This window comes from Dipodomys ordii, unplaced genomic scaffold (genome assembly GCF_000151885.1).
Source record: "Dipodomys ordii isolate 6190 unplaced genomic scaffold, Dord_2.0 Scaffold18, whole genome shotgun sequence".
Lineage (NCBI taxonomy): Eukaryota > Metazoa > Chordata > Mammalia > Rodentia > Heteromyidae > Dipodomys > Dipodomys ordii.
The window spans coordinates 16,847,339-16,868,570 of record NW_012267234.1 but is presented as its reverse complement, the minus strand read 5'-3'; the positions used below and the strand labels follow the sequence as shown (position 1 = coordinate 16,868,570).

General features: G+C 58.0%; 1 protein-coding gene across 1 annotated transcript in view; it reads right to left on the bottom strand.

The window, feature by feature from the left end:
- Plcg2 (phospholipase C, gamma 2 (phosphatidylinositol-specific)) overlaps positions 1-21,232 on the bottom strand; it is a 68,663-nt gene that overhangs the window by 32,921 nt on the left and 14,510 nt on the right. The window contains exons 2-9 of the mRNA XM_013012701.1: positions 14,804-14,947; positions 12,375-12,468; positions 11,474-11,521; positions 7,785-7,869; positions 6,359-6,442; positions 5,937-5,980; positions 4,564-4,636; positions 263-364 (exon numbers count right to left, since the gene is read on the bottom strand). Of these exons, the coding sequence (XP_012868155.1) occupies positions 263-364; positions 4,564-4,636; positions 5,937-5,980; positions 6,359-6,442; positions 7,785-7,869; positions 11,474-11,521; positions 12,375-12,468; positions 14,804-14,947 (674 nt within the window). The remainder of the gene's footprint in view (positions 1-262; positions 365-4,563; positions 4,637-5,936; positions 5,981-6,358; positions 6,443-7,784; positions 7,870-11,473; positions 11,522-12,374; positions 12,469-14,803; positions 14,948-21,232) is intronic.

Below are 21,232 nucleotides of genomic sequence, written 5' to 3'. Positions count from 1 at the left end.
ACACACACACATGGCCCACACATACCCAGCATGCACACACACACACATGCACACACACACGCACGCACACACACAAGCACGCACGCACGCCCAGCCCACATATACCCGGCACACACACACACACACGGCACACACGGCACACACATACCTGGCACACGCACACACACACACACCCGGCCCACATATACCCGGCACGCACACACACATGCGCACACACGCACACACGCATGCACGCACACGCACACACGCCCGGCCCCCATACCTCATCCACAAACAGGAAAGGCTCCACAGTCTCTCTCATGGTGTCATCGATGAACCTGGTCATCCGCTCCCGGACTTTGTTTATATCCTGAGCCCAGGGCTCCTTCAAGGGACAAGGAGGACAAACGAGAAATCATCACAAATGCAGGTGACAAGACCCTCATCGCTCAGGTCCAGGACGGAACCTCAGCCAACTCTGAGTCGCCGCCCGCAGGGGCCACACATCCGGCCGAGGCCTCCCGCCGCGCAGGCTTGCTGGGAACCGGAGCCAAAGGAGCAGAAGCGACGTGGGTCCGAGGCCATGGCCGTGCCGGGCCGTCTGGTGCCCCCCTGAACTCTGCCTTGGCAATCATGAATAGCTGTCGCCGACAAAAGCCAAGGAGCACAGCTGTGTTCCAATAAAACTTTATTGACAAGAACAAGTGGCGGCTGCTAGTGACCTGTGCCTGCCCTGACGAGCTCTTGGCACAGATTTAGTGTTAAACTCCGGACGTCACTGCCACGTTAGAGGCAAGGACAGAGAGGCCCAGAGCGATCACCTAAAGATGGCAGTTCACAGAGCTGGGAAGCAGCGGTCCGCGTGCCAAGTAAGCAAACTGGAAAACAGCTGCAGAATGGAGTCATGTGAGATCGTGCGCTGCCCGATCAGAGGCTAGTGATGTCTGAACTCTAGGTGGCCAGCTCCGTAATCACTTCTGCAGCGTCAGAACAGTCAGGAACATATCTACAGGGTGCAAACTGCCCCCACTACTGCCTTTACCCCCCCACACCCTGACTCCCGGCGGTCACGGGCAGAAAAGATAGAACTTGGCTGGAAGCACACTGCTGCTGCCTCCGCTGACCCCCTCCGCCTTGCCATGTTTTACATCCTCTGCTCTTACAGAGAAGAAAGGCCAGCAGCTCACATCTGTGAGCCCAGCTACTCAGGAGGTTGAGATCTGAGGTTCACGGTTCAAGGCCAGCCTAGGCAGGAAAGTCCATGAGACTCTTATCTCTGAGTGAGCACTAAAAGAGCCAGAAGTGGAGCTGTGGCTCGAAGGGTAGAGTGTTAATCTTGAACAAGGACTCAGGCCCTGAGCTCAAGTCCCAGGACAGACACATAAAAAGGAAGGGAGGGAAGGAGGGAGGGAGGGAAGAAGGGAGGAAGGGAGGGAGGGTAAATGTGCCCCAGGCCCTACGGTGGATGGGAAGGGCAGATGTGAGAAAGAGCAGGGGGCCAGTGACAGACATAATGGGGTCGCAGAGCCCCGCCTGGCTGGCACAAGGTATAAACCATCCCCGGCCTGCGGGTGGCTCTTGCCAATCTCCCTGGGCAGGAGTGCCAGGAGGCTGCAGAGAGTCTCGGCGCTCCGCACAGTGGCCATCACAGTCCACATGTCAGAGTGCAGGACGGCCCAGGAGACCGTCCACCTCCCTCGGAACGAGCTCTCGGCTGTGTTAAAAGGCCTGGGCGCCAGCAGCTGTATGACCTCTGTGTGACCTCTGCCAGAAGAGGTCCAAAATGCCTTCGGCACTGTGACACAGCGCAGCAATAAAAATAAATACACAACTAAAGCCCCGGTGCAAGCAACACTGCGCACGGACTGGACGAGGCCCGCGCTAAAATCTTCCCTCCCACTGATCACAGGCTCACGCCTGTAACCCCTGACATGCAGGAGGCTGAGGTCTGAGGATCACAGTTCAAATCCAATTAACCAGCAACAAATACAGTACAACACATCGAAAAATAGAACACCTGCTGTGAAACGGTGGCTCGCGTGGTGGAGCACTGGCCTGGAGCAAAAACGCCAGGTAAGAGTGAGCGGTTCTGAGTTCAAATACTGGCACCCACTCAAAGACAAATGACCACTTTACCTTCCACGGAACACAACCTCGGGCAGCACATGCTATTCTCTGCGCTGTATAAATGGGGAAACTGGGGCCTCTATCAGTACACAAGTTGACTGAGATAGTGCCCAGGCAGGCCCAATCAGCTCTGGGGGCTGACCTTTAACCCCACTCTTAGACACACGCGTGCGCATGCGCATGCGCTCACACACACACCCTCCTCTTCCTTTTCCTCTTCCTCCTCCTCTTCCTCCTCCTCCTCCTCATCATCTTCCTCCCCCCTGAGTTATGTTAATCTGCCATGGGTGGAGACTCAGACAGTCCACGTTTCCATCCTGATTACAACACTGCCATTACATACCAGGGTCAGTACCGAGGACAGGGACTACTTAATATCTCTTTTACTATCTTAAGTTTTTGAGGCAGGTATGGTGGCACAAGCCTGTAATCCCAGCACAGAAAGGCTGAGGGAGGAGGATCTACCTCAGCCAAGGCCAGCACGGGCCGAGTGGATCTGTCTCAAAAAAAAATAAATAAGCAAATGCATAAATAAGTCAGGTTTTCATTCTAAACCGCACGCAGCCAACGTGCTTGCTAGAAGAGTCGTAATCACTTTCGCCCCAAGGGCCAAGGAGGCATGCAGAGTCCCCCAAACGCACAGGCTGCTTAGGGGTGCTGGGTTCTAATTCTGCAGGCTCACTCACTCCTCTCTGGGTCACGTGACCCTCCCGCCGGTCATTCATGACAGTCCAGTCATTCATTCACTCTATTGCAGGGGAAATGGCGTCCGCGGCCACCAGGTGGCGCCAGGCCTGCTGCTCCACAGCAGCTCTAAGGCCCGACACCAGTTCTTTCCCAAAATGCAATTCAACGCTTAGTCCCAGCACAGGGCTGGGAAGCCCACCCGAGTGACCGCGGGGGGGGGGGGGGGGGGAGGCGCCATCTCGAAGGCCACCAGCAAAATACAAGGCTGGCCGCATGGTTCAGCAGCATCACACCGGCCAATAAAACAGCTCAGAAAGACAGTTAAGTGTCACAGCGGCCAACATGTCCCTGGGCCCGATAAACCCCTCTGTGCCCCGCGGCTAAGCCCCGACCCGGCCTCAGGCTGAGCCAGAGCTGCTCCCCACCCCCCCACTCACATCTCTACCCGGGGCGCACGGCCGTCCCACCCCGGCCTCGTTGGGGGCCGCAGGTCTCCTGCAACAGGGGCTGTCACCTGACGCGCACGGGAACGTGACACGGGATCGCGGCTTCTCAAGTAGCCCCGTTCCGTGCGCAACGCCGGCCTTCTCCAGCCAGGAGGGGGGGGGGGGGGTTGCAGGAGGAAGCAAAGGCAAGAACACGGACGATCTAAACGTTAGTGGGTCAGTAGTCGCTGAACTGTTCAGCAAGACTGGGGTTTGGGTGTGTTCTCTTGTCTGTTTTTGTTTCTTGCTTTGTTGTTATTTTGCTGGTCCTGGGGCTTGAACTCAGGGCCTGGGCGCTGTCTCTGAGCTTTTGCAGTGGTAGGTTAGCACTCTACCACTTTGAGCCACAGCACCACTTCCAACTTTTTGGTGCTTCGTCGAAGATAAGAGTCTCAAGGACTTTCCTGCCGGGGCTGGTTTTGAACCATGATCCTCAGATTGCAGCCTCCTGAGTAGCTAGGATGACAGGCGTGAGTCACCGGTGCCTGGTAAATTAATTGTGCTGTGACCCTAAAAAGTACTCTAAAAGAGAAAGACTAGTTGGGAGGGAGTGAGGAAAGAAATAAGGGAGGGAGGGAGGGAGGGAGGGAGGGAGGGAGAGGAAGAAAGGGAGAGGTGGCCGGGTCACTGATCCATCAATGACAGATATAAAGAGGAACTGTAAACTCAGGACACCCACGCATGTGCTCATACTATGGCCGTTTTCTTGTCCCTCAGTTGGCAGAGGTGGGGGGGCTCTCCCCCCCATTTAGAGAGAAGGAAACTGAGGCACAGAGAGACTAAGACACCTGCCCGAGGCCACACAGCCAGTGAGAGGACCCAGGTTTACCTTACTGCCATGCCCGTGTCTCAGCCCCAGCCCTGCCGTCCTGGAGACTGTGTTCCCTTTGGAGGGGGACCCCGGGTGCCACGGGGTGTCCAGAAGCACCCCCCCCACATCCGGCTGCATCTCCCACTGTGGCACCCAACAGCGTCCGCAGGCCCTGGCCACATCTTCCGAGGGATCAGCACGCCTGAGGCCGTGCCAGGCCCCAGAGCCCAGGCGCAGCCCAGCTCCCAGCTGAGGCCCCGGGGTGCGGCCACCCCGCCCGACCCAGCCCTGCCCGGGGCGTTCCTCATCAATGCCGATCAATGCCGGCCCGCGGGACCCAGCCCTCCCCGGGGCGTTCCTCATCAATGCCAGCCCGCGGGACCCAGCCACGGAGGCCGGCCGTGCTGTGTGGCACCCGCCTTCAGCCCGGGCATGGTGAGGCTGCGAGATGGCCCAGCTCCGCGGTCTCCTCACCTGCTGTTCGTGCAGGAGGAACCTCTGGAAGTCCTGCAGGTACACCACGGAGGCCTCCAGCCGGTCCGTGCTCCTGCCCCGGGGAGAGAGGGAGGATGGGGGCCTTCACGGGCAGCCAGCGCCCCCGTGCCAGGCCCCACGAGCACACGGTCCCCACGGAGAAGCAGGGACAGGGCAGGTGGGGACGCCCCCAGGGTCTCTGCTCCCCCATTCTGGAGGCCGAGTGGCTGCTAGAACAGACGCGCCGAGGCCGGGAGACCAGGGCTCAGCCACGGCGGGAAGGAGCGCCAGGCCCAGAGCTCGAGGGACAGAGGCCGGCACCGTGCGGCGCACGCCGTCATCCCAGCTGCTCAGGAGGCTGAGATCTGAGGATCGCAGTTCAAAGCCAGCCTGGGCAGGAAAGTCGGTGAGACTCTGATCTCCAAGAACCAGGAAAAAGCTGAAAGTGAAGCTGTGGCTCAGGAGGCAGAGCAAAAAACTAACGAGGGCTGGGGAGGTGGCTCCGTGGTAGAGCGCTGGCCTAGCATGCCTGAGGCCCTGGGTTCCAGTCCTCAGCACCACACACACAGAAAAAGCCACAAGTGGCGCTGTGGCTCAAGTGGTAGAGTGCTAGCCTTGTGCAAAAGAAGCTCAGGAACAGGCCCTGAGTTCAAGTCCCAGGACTGGCACAAAAAAAAAAAAACACCTAACGGAAAGCACCCAGGCCCTGAGTTCAAGCTCCACTGCTGGCGCGCGTGCGTGTGCAGACACACACACAAAGACTGCACACCAGTCTGGCATGTGCTCTGCCGCGGACAGGGTCAGATTTGGACGGTGATGAGAGGTCAGGCATTCATTCGGCCATGAGGACTCGAGCCCCAGACCCCAGCCACCGTCCAGGGGTCCCCAGCCCCATGCAAACACATCTCCTGGTCAGAAAGGCGTGGGGCACACAGGACACTTGTGGGACGAAGGCCCTGACAAGTCCCGCAGCAGGACTCTAAGGGCACCCGTGTCCTTCGTGTCTGTGACATGTCAAGCGCCATGCGAAGCCATGTCCAAGTGTCAACTCGCTCTCACTGAGCCTGGGTCTAATGAACCAGCTACGACTTTGACCCATTAAGAGTTTCAGGTTTGATTTGAAACAAAAGACAAACAAGAAAACGGCTCACTTGTGCAATCCCACGCAGGACACTACAAGAAGCACCCGAGTCCTTCAGGCCTCTTTCCAGAATGCGCTGGACTCTCCCCGCCCCCCACCATGCATTGCTACTCCTGCTACAGTCTTGGGATGGTCAGCACCCCCCCACCTCCCCCACGATGGCCGTCCCAGAGGTCAGCGGGGCAGAGGACACAGCACCCCAAGTGCCGGAGTCAGGCGGGAAGCTCCTCACCCCAGAATGAACACAGAGGAATCCTTCTTGAATTCATCAAGTATCTGCAATGGGAACACGCAGAGAATGAGGATGTTACATGAGTTATGCAGCCTGCCTGTCGCCCTAGCTGCTCGGGAGGCTGAGATTGGATGATCACAGTTGGAGGCCAGCTCCCACAGGCAAGTCCAGGAGACTCTTATCGCCAAGGAATCACCACAAAGCCAGAAGTGGTGCTGTGGCTCAAGCGGTAGAGCGCCAGTCTGGAGCACAAGAGCTCAGGGACAATGCCCAGGTCCTGAGTTCAAGTCCTAGTACCCGCTCACATACACACACCAAAATAAAGGCAAACTGTATGGTACGGTGGTTCCTTGGCCAGGCGGGAGAGGAGCGGCTCCTGTCTGGGATTCCCAGTGCAGGCGGGACTCTGCGAACCCTCTTACCGATTTCTGCTGCTCGAACATCAGCTTTTTGTAGAAGAGATGCAGCTGTTCGAAGCTGAGCTCGTCTTTGTGGGTGCTGATTTCCTGTCAACAGCAAGCACGTGCCATCACTGCGCGTCAGAAGCTGCTCGAAGCCGGCCTCCGCCCTCAGCAGAAAGCATCTGGCTAAAATCCATCTTAACCAACACTGTCTTCGGGCTCCTAGCCTGTCTGCCCTTGAAAACACAGGGACCCGGGCAGCGCACCCCAAAACCCCTGCAAGAGTCTCAGCCCGGTTTCCAAAAGCTGCAGAGAACTCCTCCTGCCGGAGGGCAAAGAAACTGTGGAAGAGGCGGGCGCCGGTGCTCACGCCTGTCATCCCAGCTACTCAGGAGGCTGAGATCTGAGGATGGCGGTTCAAAGCCAGCCCGGGCAAGAACGTCTGTGGGACTCTGATCTCTAACGAACCACCAGAAAACCGGAAGTGGTGCTGTGGCTCAAGCAGTAGAGCGCTCCCTTGAGCTGAAGAACGCAGGGACAGCGCCCAGGCCCAGAGTTCAAGCCCCACAACCAACAAAAAAGAAAAAGAAAATAGAAAAAAAAACAAACTGTGGACTTCCCGATCCTGATGCTTTTATAAATATATACATATAATTTATACTTTAAAGCATAATGCTTGTCTTTAAGCCTGACTCCATTCAGACGGCTTCATGGCTCTGGGTAATTTAATTTTCACACCACTGGAAGACACTCGGTGCCTTCATCTGTAACATGGGAGGCCGCCAGTCCTCCCAGCCCCACCCCCAGGGCCTCCAAGAAACCACATTTTCCCCTTCCTCTGCTCCACCCATCTGTGTTCTCTGTGAGTTCCTAAGGAACGTTCCAGAGAGATCAGAGGAAGGCGTGGCCAGCAGTTCTAGGAGCTCAGTAATTGAAAAATGAAGCTGGATTGCTGGTGGTTCACACCTACAATCTAGCTACCCAGGAGGCTGAGACAGGAGGATCAAGGTTCCAGGCCAGCCCAGGCAGAAAAGTCTATGAGATTCTTAGTATCTTCAGTTAACCACCAGAAAGCCAAAAGTGGAGCTGTGGATCAAGTGGTAGAGCACCAGCCTTGAGTGAAAAAGTTAAGCAAGAGCACAAGATCTGGAGTTCAAGCCCAAATACAGCGCGAATGTGTGTGCACACACATACGTGCACATGCGCATGTACACACAGGCACACATGCATGACACGCGTGTTCGTATTCCCGGGAAGGAACTGGGGGACTGTCCGGAAGGGCGGTGGGGGAGACAGAGCTGAGGTCTGACACAGACATCACAGTCAGCACAGACTACACCTCTGCAGGGCAGAGACCTTTCTAGAACTCCACTCCCCAGCGCAGCAGGCCGCCCGGCAGGCCTGCGACCCGCTGCACAAGACGGAGCTGCAGGGCTGCGAGACTCACCATGAACTTGTCCTTGAGGAGTTTCACGCTGTTCACCTTGAAGTTCACTGTGGGCAGAATGGCCTTCATCTCCCGGAGGCCAATGCTGAGTGGGGAGGAGACGGAGGGAGGGAGGGACGGAGGGAGAGACAGAGAGAGAGAGAGAGAGAGAGAGAGAGCGCAGCTCATCAACCACCAACCTCACGGCAGCGCTGGAGTGTGCGCGGCGGTGGGAGTAGCTCTCGGTGCGCAGATGCACCTCGCAGCGCTGTGCCAGGAGGGGGGCCATGCCCACCACCAGAGACAGTTCTGGAGGCCGGCCAGAACAGAGAATCTCAGGACAGATTGCACCGGGGTCCACAGCACACCGTGGTCTGGCCGACCCCAGCAGGGACGGTCGTGAACCCCGAACCAGCACGAGAGGCCCACTGCCCAGCGGCTGCCCACATCAGCTGCCTTGCCCAAACGAGCCCCCAGTGTCAGCACACCAAGCTGCACCGCCACAACCACCTTTCCCAGCTCCCCTGGAAGCCACACCCGCACCCCCAGCAGCCTCCGCCTCCTCCACAGCAGACATTACTAAACAATCGCCGTGCTCTTCTCAGTCTCCAGCGCCAGTCTGGCCAAGGGCCAGGATCCGGTCCACACTGCACCTGGGACAGCCATTACCAATGGAGCAAAGCTGGTTCACACACACACACACACACACACTTCCCTGCCAGCCCAGTGCCCAAGGTGTGAGGTAGGGACGACTCTTCAAGCTGAGGACACTGCGGCCCGGGGACATGAAATGGCCAACCACCACTCACGCAGCGGCAGGCGTGAGGGTGAGCTTTACACCTCTGCTGGACAGGACTCTCCATGGGGTGGAAACGGCCGACATCGGGGGCTCGAATGGCCGCCGGCCACGCGCTGCCACTCCTCATTCTACTGCATGTAACTTCCATTCTTGGGACACGGTCAGCGGCCGTCTGAGCAGGGCTCGGCCATCTAGGAACCCGGGCAGCACCCTGCCGGGGACTGCACCAAGCTCTCTGGCTCCCGGCTTCACTGTGAAACTATATAGTTTAATTGTTCAATTTCCGGTGCCCAGAGGATGCCAGGCGTGCCCAGCTCAGAGCCTCTTAACCACACGCAAGCCATCGGCACAGAGGGAGGCGCATGGAGCCTCGCCTGTCTCCGCTGCCGCCTTCCCCAGCCCAGCCGCACAGCCCGCAGGACGGAGGAAGCGGACGCTGCGTCCGCAGAGGGCCGTGGGGAGGGGAGGATGCTGAGAAAATGGAAGTCCGTGTGCCCGGCGTGAACAGCCTTGTGCATAAAACAGCGCCACAGGGCTTCACGCTGTTACGAAGAGGGCCAGGACAGTCTACGGGGCCCAGAGCGGGAAGCAGAGGCGGGGAGCATCAGCCACAGCAACGGACAAGGAGGGGCAGCCCAAGCATCCTTCAGCGATGGACAGACACCTACCATATCACCTGTAAGTCAAGCATGGTGATGCAGGCCTATAATCCCGGCTACTCAGGAGACGGCAGAGGCAGTGGGGGGGCGGGGAGGGGGGCGGGAATCACAAATTCAAAGCCAGCCAGGACAAAGTGAGACCCCACCACAGGAGAAAAATCCCCAGAGAGGTGAGGTGGTTCAAGCATGCAATCCGAGCAACCTGGCAGGCAGAGATGCAAAGGGGGGATTGGAATCTCAGGCCAGGCTGGCAAAACATGCATGAGAACCAAAGGGCTGAGAGCATTGCTTAACACGTAGAAGCTTGCAGAGCAAGCTGAGGTTCCTGGGTTCAATCCCCACTGCCGGAAGCAGAAGACAGCAATGTCTCTAGATGCAGAGAGTCCTGCTCAGCTTTTAAGAGGAAGGCTATCCCAGCAGACTCTGAAGAAAGGCGCGGTGGGGGACGCCAGACCCTGGAGGCCCCTGCCAGCCTTCCAGCTGTGCCAACCTCAAAATGGGCAAACACGTGCTCTGTGCGCGTGCACGTGATTATAGAGTCACATACAGAACTATAGCTTTCATGGCAGACATTAGCTTCATTGGTTTTCCTCATCAGGAAGGACAGATTTCTGTCTCGCACTAGCTCTTCAAGAGGAAAATTTAAAAGAAAAAGCCGCCCCAGAATAGTCTACCCTGGCACGGTCCACACCAAGCTAGCTGAGCTGCTTCAGGCACCTGACTCAGCCTCTCTGGGCCTCGGGGTGGCCATGAGAATGCCCAGCGGGAGCCCCTACCCTGCGCACTCTCCACAGCCCAGGCCAAGCAAAGCACCTGGGATCCGGGCTCGGCCCCTGCCGCCTGGAGCCCTGCCCTGGCCTCGGATCCCCGGGTTCTCCTTCAGGAAACCATGAGCCGATTCCTCCCCGTGGGCGGCAAGAAAGGGGGGAGCAGCCGCGTGTTCCCGGCGCCTGGGACACGGTGGCTTGTGAGGCGCTCCCTGTGGGCCTCAGGAAAGGTGGGGCTTTTCCATGTGTTGACAGAGCTGCAGGGAGGTGACACCCAGAAGCCGGCTTCCTCCCTGCGGAGGGGACCATGGCTCACACCTGAGATCCCAGCTACTCGGGAGGCTGAGGTCTGAGGAGCGAGGTTCCAGACCAGCCTGGGCAGGAACGTCCGTGAGGCTCTTATCTCTAACAAGCAGAAAGCCCAAGGGCAGCTGTGGCTCTCGTGGCAAAGCACTAGCCTTGAGTAGAAGAAAAAAAGTCAGCATGCAGTGCAAGTCCCAGTGCAGGCACAGACGGAGAGAGACTCTCTCCAGAGACAGAATGGCTCAAAGTCCGGCATGCAAAGCGCATAATAAATGGGGTTTTTTTCCAGGTGTGGTGACACACGCCTGCGATCCAAGTAAACTCGGGAGACAGAGATGGGAGGATCGTGGTCTGAGCTGGCTGGGGTCAAAGAGTCAGCAAGACCTCATCTTCCAACCAAGCCAGTCACCGCAGCCTATGCCTGTAATTCCCGCTATGCAGGAGGAAGAGCACAGTCAGAGGTCCCCCCTCGACTGTCCACCAGGCCAAAGCACAAGAACCCATCTCCAAAACAAACCCAGAACCAACACACCAAAAGCAAAAGAAGAGTGGGCGTGGCCAGAAAGAAAGAAATGCAAATTTAAGCAAACGTCAGCCGTCATCATTCAAACCCGAGATTCGCAGCGGGTCAAAGTCGGCAGCCCGGGAGGCCCCGACCCGTGACCGGATGCAGACGTCTGCACACGCACAAGTTTACACAGAGGTTTGCACCCTCATCTTTCACCGGCCCACACCCAACGGAGGATTGATCGTGTAGGCCTCGACACAAAGATGATTGCTGGTAATGCACAGCATCCACCCAGGCCACACATTTGTTAAAGAAATGAGAGTGAGGTCTAGAGCAACCCCACCTCACCTCAGCCCAGCCCTGGACAGGACCCACACTGAGCCCCAAAGCCAGGCACCACAGCTCACACCTGGAACCCCAGCCACTCAGGAGGCTGCGATGAGGACTGAAGTTCAAAGCCAGCCCAGGCAGGCAAGTTCGTGAGACCCTTGTCTCCACATAACCGCCACAAAGCCCGACATGGTGCTGTGGCTCAAGGAGCAGAGTGCCAGCCTTGAGCAAAAAAAGCTCAGAGACGGCGGGAGGTCCTGAGTTCAAGCCCCAGTACCGGCAACCAGAACATAATAATAAATTGTAAGTCTAAAGCAAACTGAAATTTTGTGAAGGATTCTTACCTGTTTCTTCTGGTTTGATCCACAGAATAAATCTGTTTTCTCAGCCAACTAGGAAGAGATTGGAGACCAAAAGAGAAAGAATATTAGAAACCAGTGCAAGTCCCAGTATGCTCCTTGCAAAAAAAAAAGAAGTCATTTCAGGCTGGGCACTGGTGGCTCACGCCTGTCATCCCAGCTACTCAGGAGGCTGAGATCTGAGAACTGTGGTTTAAAGCCAGGCCGGGCAGAAAAATCCATGAGACTCTAATCTCCAATGAATCACCAGAAAATCGGAAGTGGAGCTGTGGCTCAAAATGATAGAGTGCTAGCCTTGAGCAAAAGAAATCTGGAGGGGAAAAAAAAACGAACTCTGGAACAGCACCCAGGCCCTGAGTTCAATCCTCGTAACCACCAACAACAACAAAAAGGCAAGATTTGGGGCTAGGAAGGTGGCTCAGTGGTAGAGTGTTTGCCTCGCATGCATGAGGTCCTGGGTTTCATTCCTCAGCACCACATAAGCAGAAAAAGCCAGAAGTGGTGCTGTGGCTCAAGTGGTAGAGCGCTCGCCTTGAGCTCAAGAGCTGAGGGACAGCGCCCAGGCCCAGAGTTCAGGCCCCACAACCAACAAAAAAAGGGGGGGGGAGATTTCATCAAGTCCTAACTCCCTCTACCGAGGGTCACGAATGCCCAGACCAATCAGGACAATGGGGCAGAGGGAAGAGGCTCAGCTCACTGAGTTCACCCCAATCCCTTCCCCCCCACACCCTCCCAGGGAGCACAGGCAGAGAATCCACCACCGCTACTGAGCACCACTGTATACCAGATACTCGATGGGCCTCAAAGATGCGAAGCCCCATGTTTGCACATCCCCCCGCCCCGGTCTGTGTCCCCCAAGGCGGCAGGGCGGGGAGCACGCAGGTACCTCTCGATCATGCTTGGGGTGGATGCGCTCAGCGCTTCTTGGTGGAGGATTTTCAGGCCGGACAGCCACTTCGCCGCTTCCTCCCTGGAGTCGGCTGCAGAGGGGCGGGGCGCCGGGGGGAGGGGTGAGCTCCGGGGCCATCTGGGCCCCTCTCGGGCTTCGAGTTCCCAACAGTCCACCCTCAGCCACCCGTGGCCGGAGGCCGAAGCCCCCACAACCTCGCGTGACAGCATTCGGAGATGGGGCCTCGAGAGGCGATGGGGTGCAGGTGAAGAGGGGGCCGTGCCCTTCTGAAGAGCGGGGTGCTCGCTGGCACGGGTACCGTGAGGAAGGCGGCCCCAGCAAACCGAGGGGGGCGTCCCCAGAACCCACGGCGCCGCCCCACCGCCTGGCCCTGCCGGCCTCCAGCGCGTCCCCCAGCGGCGGCTGCGCTGTGTGCGCTGGCCGCCAGAGTGGACCGAGATTCCAAACCAACACCCACCGTCCACCGGCGCTGGACTCCGCGCCGGGTACCCCCCGCCTGACCCCTCCGGGGATTCACACTCCACGCCTTCACCCCACCCACAAGTGCCGAGGTCACAAGGAAACGCTCCCCGGGGAGCCCCGGGTGTCACCCGACTCCCAGCGTGAAGCCGCGCCGCTGACCCCTGACCACCACCGGGTCACAGTCTACACTAGGTGGGCAGCCCGTGCCTGGGTGAGGGCAGCGCCGCCCGCGCCGCCCCGCCTGCCGCCCCCCACTCATCGCCTTGTCTGAGGTGCCACCTTACTGTCCTCTGAGAAGCACCACAGGCCCCGGCCCATCCAGGACAATCTGCCCAGGACTCTCCTCCCTCCCCCCTGAAGTCCACACCCCTACAGCGGGAAACACGGCCCCAGGCCACACGCGTGGAGGTGGGGACACCTCGGGTGGCCGTCCGCAAACTCAGGAGCTTCTGGTCCTGTCACCGCGCGGTGGAGCTCATGGCCCGGCGGCAGGTGCCGCCATCCCCAGGGAACTGCAGGATTTCTGGTTCCAGTGGACAGGGAGGGGGCTGGGAGGAAGCAGGCACCGCCGTCCCGAGGGAAGCGCCCTGCTCTGGGACAGGCAGCTGCCACTCTGCAGCCAGCAGGCCAAGGCCACAGGGTGTGGAGAAAACAGGCCTCGAGACGCGATGTGCCCCGAGCAGTGCCTGGGGCTGGGGTCTCCGTCCAGGTCTGGAGCTCAGGGCAACCCTCAGGTGAGGTGCACTGAAGCCAGCCTCTCTGACCCCGACCTTGGGCACCCCTGGGCTCCCCACCCAGAGCCCCGGAGCTTCCGGGCTCCACCTGACCTGCTCTCCAGCAAGGTCAGCCTCCCACCCACCATGTGTCCACATGTGCGCCGTGTGCATGTGTGTGCTGAGCCTTGCCAAGTACATACATGTGCTGCATAGATGTGTGGCGTGTGTGCACACGTGTAACTCATACTGTGCTGCGTATAACTACTGTGTTGTGATACATGTTTGTGTGTTGTGTGATTCATGTGCTTTGTGTGGGATGTGCTGTATGTTTGCTGCTAGTGTGCACATGGATGTGTGTTGTATATGCATGTGTGTACTGCCATGTGTATGTAACTTGCCATGTGTGGTATGAGTGTGCATGTGTTGTGTGTATGCATGTATGCGTGCTAGGTTGTGGTGTGTCCTGTGTACACATGTGTGGTATGTGGTATGTGTATGTGTTATTGCTGTGCATGTGCCTGTGTGACACATGGTAGTGTGCACATGTATGTGCAGGGAGCATTGTATGCTGGGTGCACACGTGTGTTATGTGCTGTGTGTTGTATATACACATGTTGCACATATGCGCTGCATACTCTGTGTCTATATGCATGTGCTGTGTGCATATATGTGCCTGTGTGCATATAAGACCTCATAATGTGCTGTGTGCACATGTAAGATCTCATGTGTGTGCTGTATGTGTGCTGTATGCACGTGCGTGCACATACAAGATCTCATGTGTTGTGTGCACACATGTGGGTGGTGCATGGGTGTGCATACAAGATCTCATAATGCGCTGTGTGTGTGCATGTGGTGTGTATGTGTGTGTGCACATGCAGATCTCAAGGCAGTACCTTCAGATGGGCGTTTGCCGGGCAAGCTCTGCAACTGGTATTTGTGTCTGGAGAGCCCGGCCTGCCGTGAGCACACTTCTACCACCTATCGACTCTCCACATCCAAAGGCGGACAGGTGGAATGTTCCTCACACCTTCCCAGTGAGGTGGGCATTGACCACTCCCCCGCTTCCACCTCCAAGCAGCCTGCAGCTCAGAGGCTGCTGCTGCCCCAGGCCACACAGCTGGACAGCAGCTAGAACTGAACGCCCGCCCCTCCCCCACCCCCACCCCAGGCCTGGGGGAGCTGGGCAGGGTGAAGAACTTCCTGAGGAGCAGATGAACGTGCACCCACTTGCCAAGCTGAGCGTGCTGAGGACGAACTGCGTGCCGTACAGAATGGTGAAGCAGCAATCCTCCTTGTGGCGCACAGCTTTCGCACGCTCAAAATCCTTGGAGTTCTTCCCCGGGCGGATCTCCTTTATCTCCATGATGTCCACTGCAAGAAACGAGCAGGAGAGGGCGGATCAGAAGGCAGCGGTGGCACCTGGGTGCACAGCCCCCCACAGCCCCGGAAGCAGACGGCGTGTCCCCAGAGCTGGGGTGGGGAAGGTCGATCCAGGGCTGGTCCCAGTGTCTACATGCTTTGAGTGGTGACAGCATGCTGAAGGCTCTGAGCTCATCAATGGATTCCTCCAGGAGGGCTTCATGACTGAATGGGGCCTCCAGGGGGCGGGGCCACTGGAGGAAGGAGGTGGCTGGGGGTGTGGCCTTACAGGGTATATTTGACCCTGCCCCTTCCTCTCTCTGCTTCCTGGCCACCATGAGGTGAGCAACTGTGTTCCACCACTCCCCTTCGCCATGGTGCTGTGGAGCCAGGTGATCAGGGGCTGTTAAGCCAGAATCAACCTTTTCTTCCTTCAAGTTGATTCTCTCAGGCATTTTATCCCAGGAGTGAAAAGGTGGCTGATAAAAGGGCTTGGGATTTCCCAATTTCCTCTCCAGAGATGCAGACATTAAACAAGGACCGTAAGCTTTGGTAATGGAACTTGGAGAAGATTCTACCAGACAACAGGTGAACCACAAGGCCCCCTGAGTGTCACAAGAGGTCCTCCTGACCTTGATGACCTTTTACCTCCAGTCACAAAAGCTCTGGCCCTGAGCTTTTTTCACTCAAGGATGGTGCTCCACCATTTGAGCCACAGTTCTCCTTCTGGCTTTTTGGTGGTTCATTGGGGATAAGAGTCTCATGGACTTTCCTAGCTGGCTTCAAATCCCCATCCTCAGATCTCAGCCTCCTGAGTAACTAAGGTTCACAGATGTGAGCCAAAGAGCTGCTCACATCTATACTGGAATTTCCTAGCACACAACTCCTCATACCCTTGAGCATCCAACCAGAGATCTATAAGCCACATCAGCCTTCCCAGCCCTCTCCCTCCCTGCAGGGAGGGGACAAAGGCAGAGGCTGAGTTGGCCTGTGCTTTCCTCAACCTACAAGGCAAACCCTTCCTAGGAACCCAACACAGGGAGGTTTCCCGGGGACGGCGGGCATGCCGCTGGGCACAGAAGCCAGGTACCCTCCCCCACACCTGGCCCTGGGCCTCCCTCAAACCCACATCTTCTGTGCTGTTCTTGCCAATAAGCCAGTGTTCTCCAGGATTCTGGGAGTCAGTCTAGCAAATGTGCACAACCCAAGGGAGGCAGTCCTGTGACCCCCCCAATTTGTAGCTGCTCAGTCAGGAGCCTGGGGCTGGTGAGGTGTGGGTCATCTTCTTACAGCCTGTGGAATGGGACGTGGTGTCAGAGTTGAACTGAGTCAGCTGGCGTCCACTGGGGTACTGTGTGCTGGGGGCTGGGGTGGGGGGGACCTCCATGTTTGGTGTCAGAAGTCAGAATGATGTATGCAGAGCAGGGAATTTTGAGTTTTTCCTTTCTTAGAGATAAGGTGTTTGGGGATGGAGCTTTTTTTCTTTCCCCCACAAATCCTGGGGCTTGAACTCAGGGCCTGGGTGCTGTCTCTCAGCTCTTCAGCTCAAGGCTAGCACTCTACCACTTGAGCCATAGCACCACTTCTGGCTTTTTCTGCTTATGGGATGCCGAGGAATTGAACCCAGGGCCTCATGCATGCAAGGCAAGCGCTCTACCCCTAAGCCACCTTCCCAGCCCCCCTGAGCTTCTTTCTGCTCAAAGCTAGTGCTCTACTACTTGAGCCACAGCACCACTTCCAGCTTTTCCTGAGTAGTTATTGGAGATATGAGTCTCATGGACTTTCCTGCTGTGCAATCTTCAGATCTCAGCCTCCTGAGTAGCTAGGATTGCAGGCGTGAGCCACCGGCGCCGGGCTGGAATTGAACTTTTGAGGACAGATAAACACACACCCTATCAGGTTTTGGCTGGAACTACACTGAATCTCTAGGTCAAGCCGGGAAGAACAGCTCTCTTCGCGTCCTCGGTGCTCTGTCCCTGAACATGGCCCATCCGCCTGCTGTCCCTTTCAGCTTTTGCTGCAAGCCAGACATCTGTTGCTTGTATCTGGCCCTTGAGGGTCTTACAGACATAATGGCCTCATCCTTAGTTCTGGTGCTCTTTGGGCTTTGGCCTGGTTGCAAGGTTAGGGGGTTATGAGGCCCCATTCTCAGGAGAGACGCGCCCTCCCGGACCTTTCTATGGCATTAGGCGGTGCTGAGGACTCCGGGCATTCAGGTTCATGGACAACCCAGCATTTATAGCCACGGAATATGCTGGAACATAGGCTCTCCCCCCAAAAAAAAAAATGTGTCTGTCCAACACATATTCAGGAACATATCAGTCCGGTATTTGTACATGCATACACGTGTGTAAGCACATGAGAAAAAGTCTCCAGAGATTCCCACCAATTCCATAATAGCAGCCATGGGGCGGGGGGGGGGGGGTGTCCGGGTTCTCTGCCAAGTGCTCACGTCACTATGATGACTTTGTTCTCACAGTAGCTGCGGCGCAGAGGCCTTAGAAGCTGGGTTTCCTGCCTGACGAAGCCAGATAACACAGCCACAGACACGGCCTTGCCTGGCCACAGCGCACCCCAGGCCCAGCACCACCGCACGCTTCCCCAGGCCTGGCCACCCCCCCTCACTGCCCCTGGAGCTGCCCCCCTTCTTCCGGCCCTCCCCACACAGCTCCTCCCCATCCCCCTTCTCTCCCCATCAACCCCGCGGAGGTCCATGCCTGCAAGCTCAACATCGGCCTCGCACAACAGGAAACAACGCGCGCTCGGAATTCTCACCCAGGCCCCCATCCTCCCGGCTGACTCAGTTCTCGCAGCACTGGCTGAGGCGGTGCCGGGTGCCCCCCTCCATCCCGGGAGGGAGGGCAGGCTGTGCGAGCCGACACGTCTGCGCACAGGAGAATTACAGGACCCAGTGTGCACGCCTCAGCCACGGTGCTCGGGCGAAGTCCTGGGCTCAGCTGAGGAGGGAGGACAAAGCCCACAAGGAAATCCTGGAGTCCAGAGGCGGAGATGCAAACCAGAGGCTCTGCTCCTGCCGGCGTGGGGGTGGGGAGTGGGGGCCGGGCAGGTCCCCTCCCGCCCTCCCTTTTCTCGTGGTCTGCTCAGGTGCGATCTCCTTGACTGGTGTGACACCAGAGGAAGTCACAACCAGCCCAGCACCACGCCTGGCGGCGCAGGGACCACTGGTCTCTGCTCCGCCTCTTGACCCGGAACCCTGCACTGCTCCGGGAGCCAAGGTTTTGGGGCTCTGTGCACTTAGCTAACTGCACCTCCTTCAGCTGGATGACCAGCACTGGGGGTGATCAGAGGCTTTCTCAGCTTTGGAAGAATCTAGAAGACCTGGCCTTTAGCTTGGTGCTAGTGACTCACACTTGTCATCCTAGCAACTCAGGAGGCTGAGATCTGAGGATCACAGTTCAAAGTCAGAGCAGGAAAGTTCCATGAGACTCTCATCTCCAACTAATCACCAAAAAAGCCAGAAGTAGAGCTGTGGTTCAGGTGGTAGAGTGCTAGTCTTGGACAAAAAAGCTCAGGAACAGCACCCAGGCCCTGAGTTCAAGCCCCAGCACACACACACAAATACACATACACACACAAACCAACAAAAGAAAGGGAGAAAAGGAAGAAAGAAACCCAAAAGAAGAAATACACACTATTGAGAAGGGAGAAAAGACATTTTAATATCAAGCACACATTCCTGTTCCAATCAGAAAGACAGGAAGGCCGGGTGCTGGCTCGGAACTGTCATCCTTGCTTCTCAGGGGGCTGAGATCTGAGGATCGTAGTTGGAAGCCAGCCCAGGAAAGAAAAGTCCCCATGAGACTCTTCTCTCTAATTAACCACTCAAAAACCGGAAGTGGAGCTGTGGCTCAAACTGGTCGAGCCCTAGCCTTGAGCAAAAGAGCTCAGGACAGTACCTAGGCCCTGAGTTCACGCCCCACCATGGACAAAAAAATAAAAGTCAGGAAGGAGCCACACTGGCAGCCCGGGCCGCACGCCGTCTGGAAGCCATGTTCTCTCCCACAGCAGAACTACAGTGGTGAACCCCAGAAATCCCTCTTCACTTCCCCCACACACCCCGGCGGCTACATCCCCACCCCTCGGCTGCCTCTGTCCTGGCAGCGCCCTGCTATTTCTAGCCAGGCCAGAAATACATGGTCTTGCAGCCTCCTGATGAGCCCGGCATCAACCCAGAGGAAGCACGTGCGGAGGGCCGGGCACACACTGCGGCAGGCAGCTGGGGAGGCCAGCCGAACCCGGCCGCAGAAGCGCACCGCGCACAAGGGCGACCAGGCTCCTCACTAAGGACCATCCCCCACCACCGCCAGCTCAGCCGGCCAGCAGCCCTGCGCACCGTCCGTGCTTTGATTACGTGTGTGTGCGCGTGCGTTCTCGCACACGCGTGCATGTACTTAACAGGCAAAGAAGGGTTCTGAGAATACTGACAACTATTTTTCAGCTTCAAGCACCTGGACTCCAGAACCTTCTAAAGGAACCCCTGGTCCGTCTTCCTTCCCAGAACCTCCATTCATGCACCAACAGCACAGAGAGGGTTCTCAGACGCCCGTGCCCGTCTGCAAGGCTCAGTTTATTATCTCTACACGCTGGGTTGGGGAAGACGAGGCAGGAAGTCACCAGCTCTGGCGTGGTGACAAGTCCCTCAAGGCACAAAAACTCTACACGACTCGGATGTGGCTGAAGAAGGTTCTAGTCCTGCCCTTTCTGGGCCTGGAGATGAACGAAAGAGGCTAGAGGGAGGGGGGGTCCTGGTACCTGCGCAGTGGGGGCTTTGGAGAGGGACAGTTAAGATGGCTGGAGTCCCGGCGAGAAGAGGGCCGTGAAGGCTGGGTGTGCGGACACCGCCACCATCCCCGCGACTTGGGAGGCAGAGGCAGCAAGATCCCAGCGGGAGACACGACCTGGGGAGGGGAGGACGAGGAATAGGAGGGGTGGCTTAAGTGGCCAGAGTACTTGTCTAGCAAGCACAAGGCCACGTGTTCAAATCTGCAGACCCCCACACACACACAAAGATGGAAATGTTTAAAAAAGGGGGGGCAGGGAGACACAGAACAGCCCCGCAAAGATGGAGGAGGCCACGCCGTCACCCAGGAGAGGAGCCACGCACGCAGATCCCAGCACAGGTGCAAAACCATTGGGGGGTCACAGCCCTGCCAGCCCCTCCAGCACAGACCCCCATCCCCAGCCAGCCCCTCCAGCACAGACCCCCATCCCCGGCCAGCCCCTCCAGCGCAGACCCCCATCCCCAGCCAGCCCCCCCAGCCCAGACCCCAATCCCCTCCCCAGCCAGCCCCTCCAGCGCAGACCCCCATCCCCGGCCAGCCCCTCCAGCGCAGACCCCCATCCCCGGCGCGGGGAGAAAGAGCTTCGGATGCAGGAACTCAGCTGGAGTCCAGGATGCTGGTGACACAGCCAGTGAGACGCGTCTCTGCATAAGTCTCCAAGCGAACACTCGGAGCGTGCGGGCACGGGGTGCGAGGGCACGGCCCTCACGGCTCTGCTCGATGATCCACGTGACGCTCTCGCTACTCTGACGGAGGAATCGCTACGCTCCTCAGAGCAAAGGGAGCGCTCTGCCCGCCGCCCTGCGGCACCCCAAACGCGTGGTGCCAGGAAGACGGCTTCCCCTCTGCCTTTCCACGGAGCAGGATGGCACCCTCAGAAGCTGGTGCTCAAAGGCCCTCCGTCACCCTCCCCAGCGTCCAGCGCAGGCCCGAGGGCAGACCAGCATCCAGCGCAGGCCAGAGGGCAGACGGCAGCAGCCTGGCACCGGCTCCTCACCGTTTCTGCCGCAAACAAAGCTCATCTCTATCCACCCAGGACCCGTCCACGAGGGGGGCAAGGGGCTCAGAACCGAACCCACAATCCTGACGCTCCAACCAGCAGCCGCAGCCACACAGAGAGGCCTCAGTACCCCCACCACAGCCGAACACCAAGGGGGGGTAGGGAGCTAGGGGCTGGGGTCTGAGCCCCAAGGTCAGTGCCCTCCGGGGCCCTCTGGCAGTGGCCCTGCCGAGGTCAAGTTCAGGGCGGAGACACCAGACGGGATGGCAAGCATCCCCAGCCCCTTGACAGGAGTCAGCTCAAGCAGGTGGAGACAGCCCAGGGCCATCTGGCTGGGTTCTGATGCCCAGGACAAAGGATGGGTCCAGTGGCTCCCATTTCCGGGGGCGTGCCCGCAGCGCCTGCCCCCCCCAGGTCCAATGCGGGCTCAAAGTCTCCTTGAGACTTTATTTATTTACGCCAGTCCTGGGGCTTGAACTCAGAGCCTGGACACTG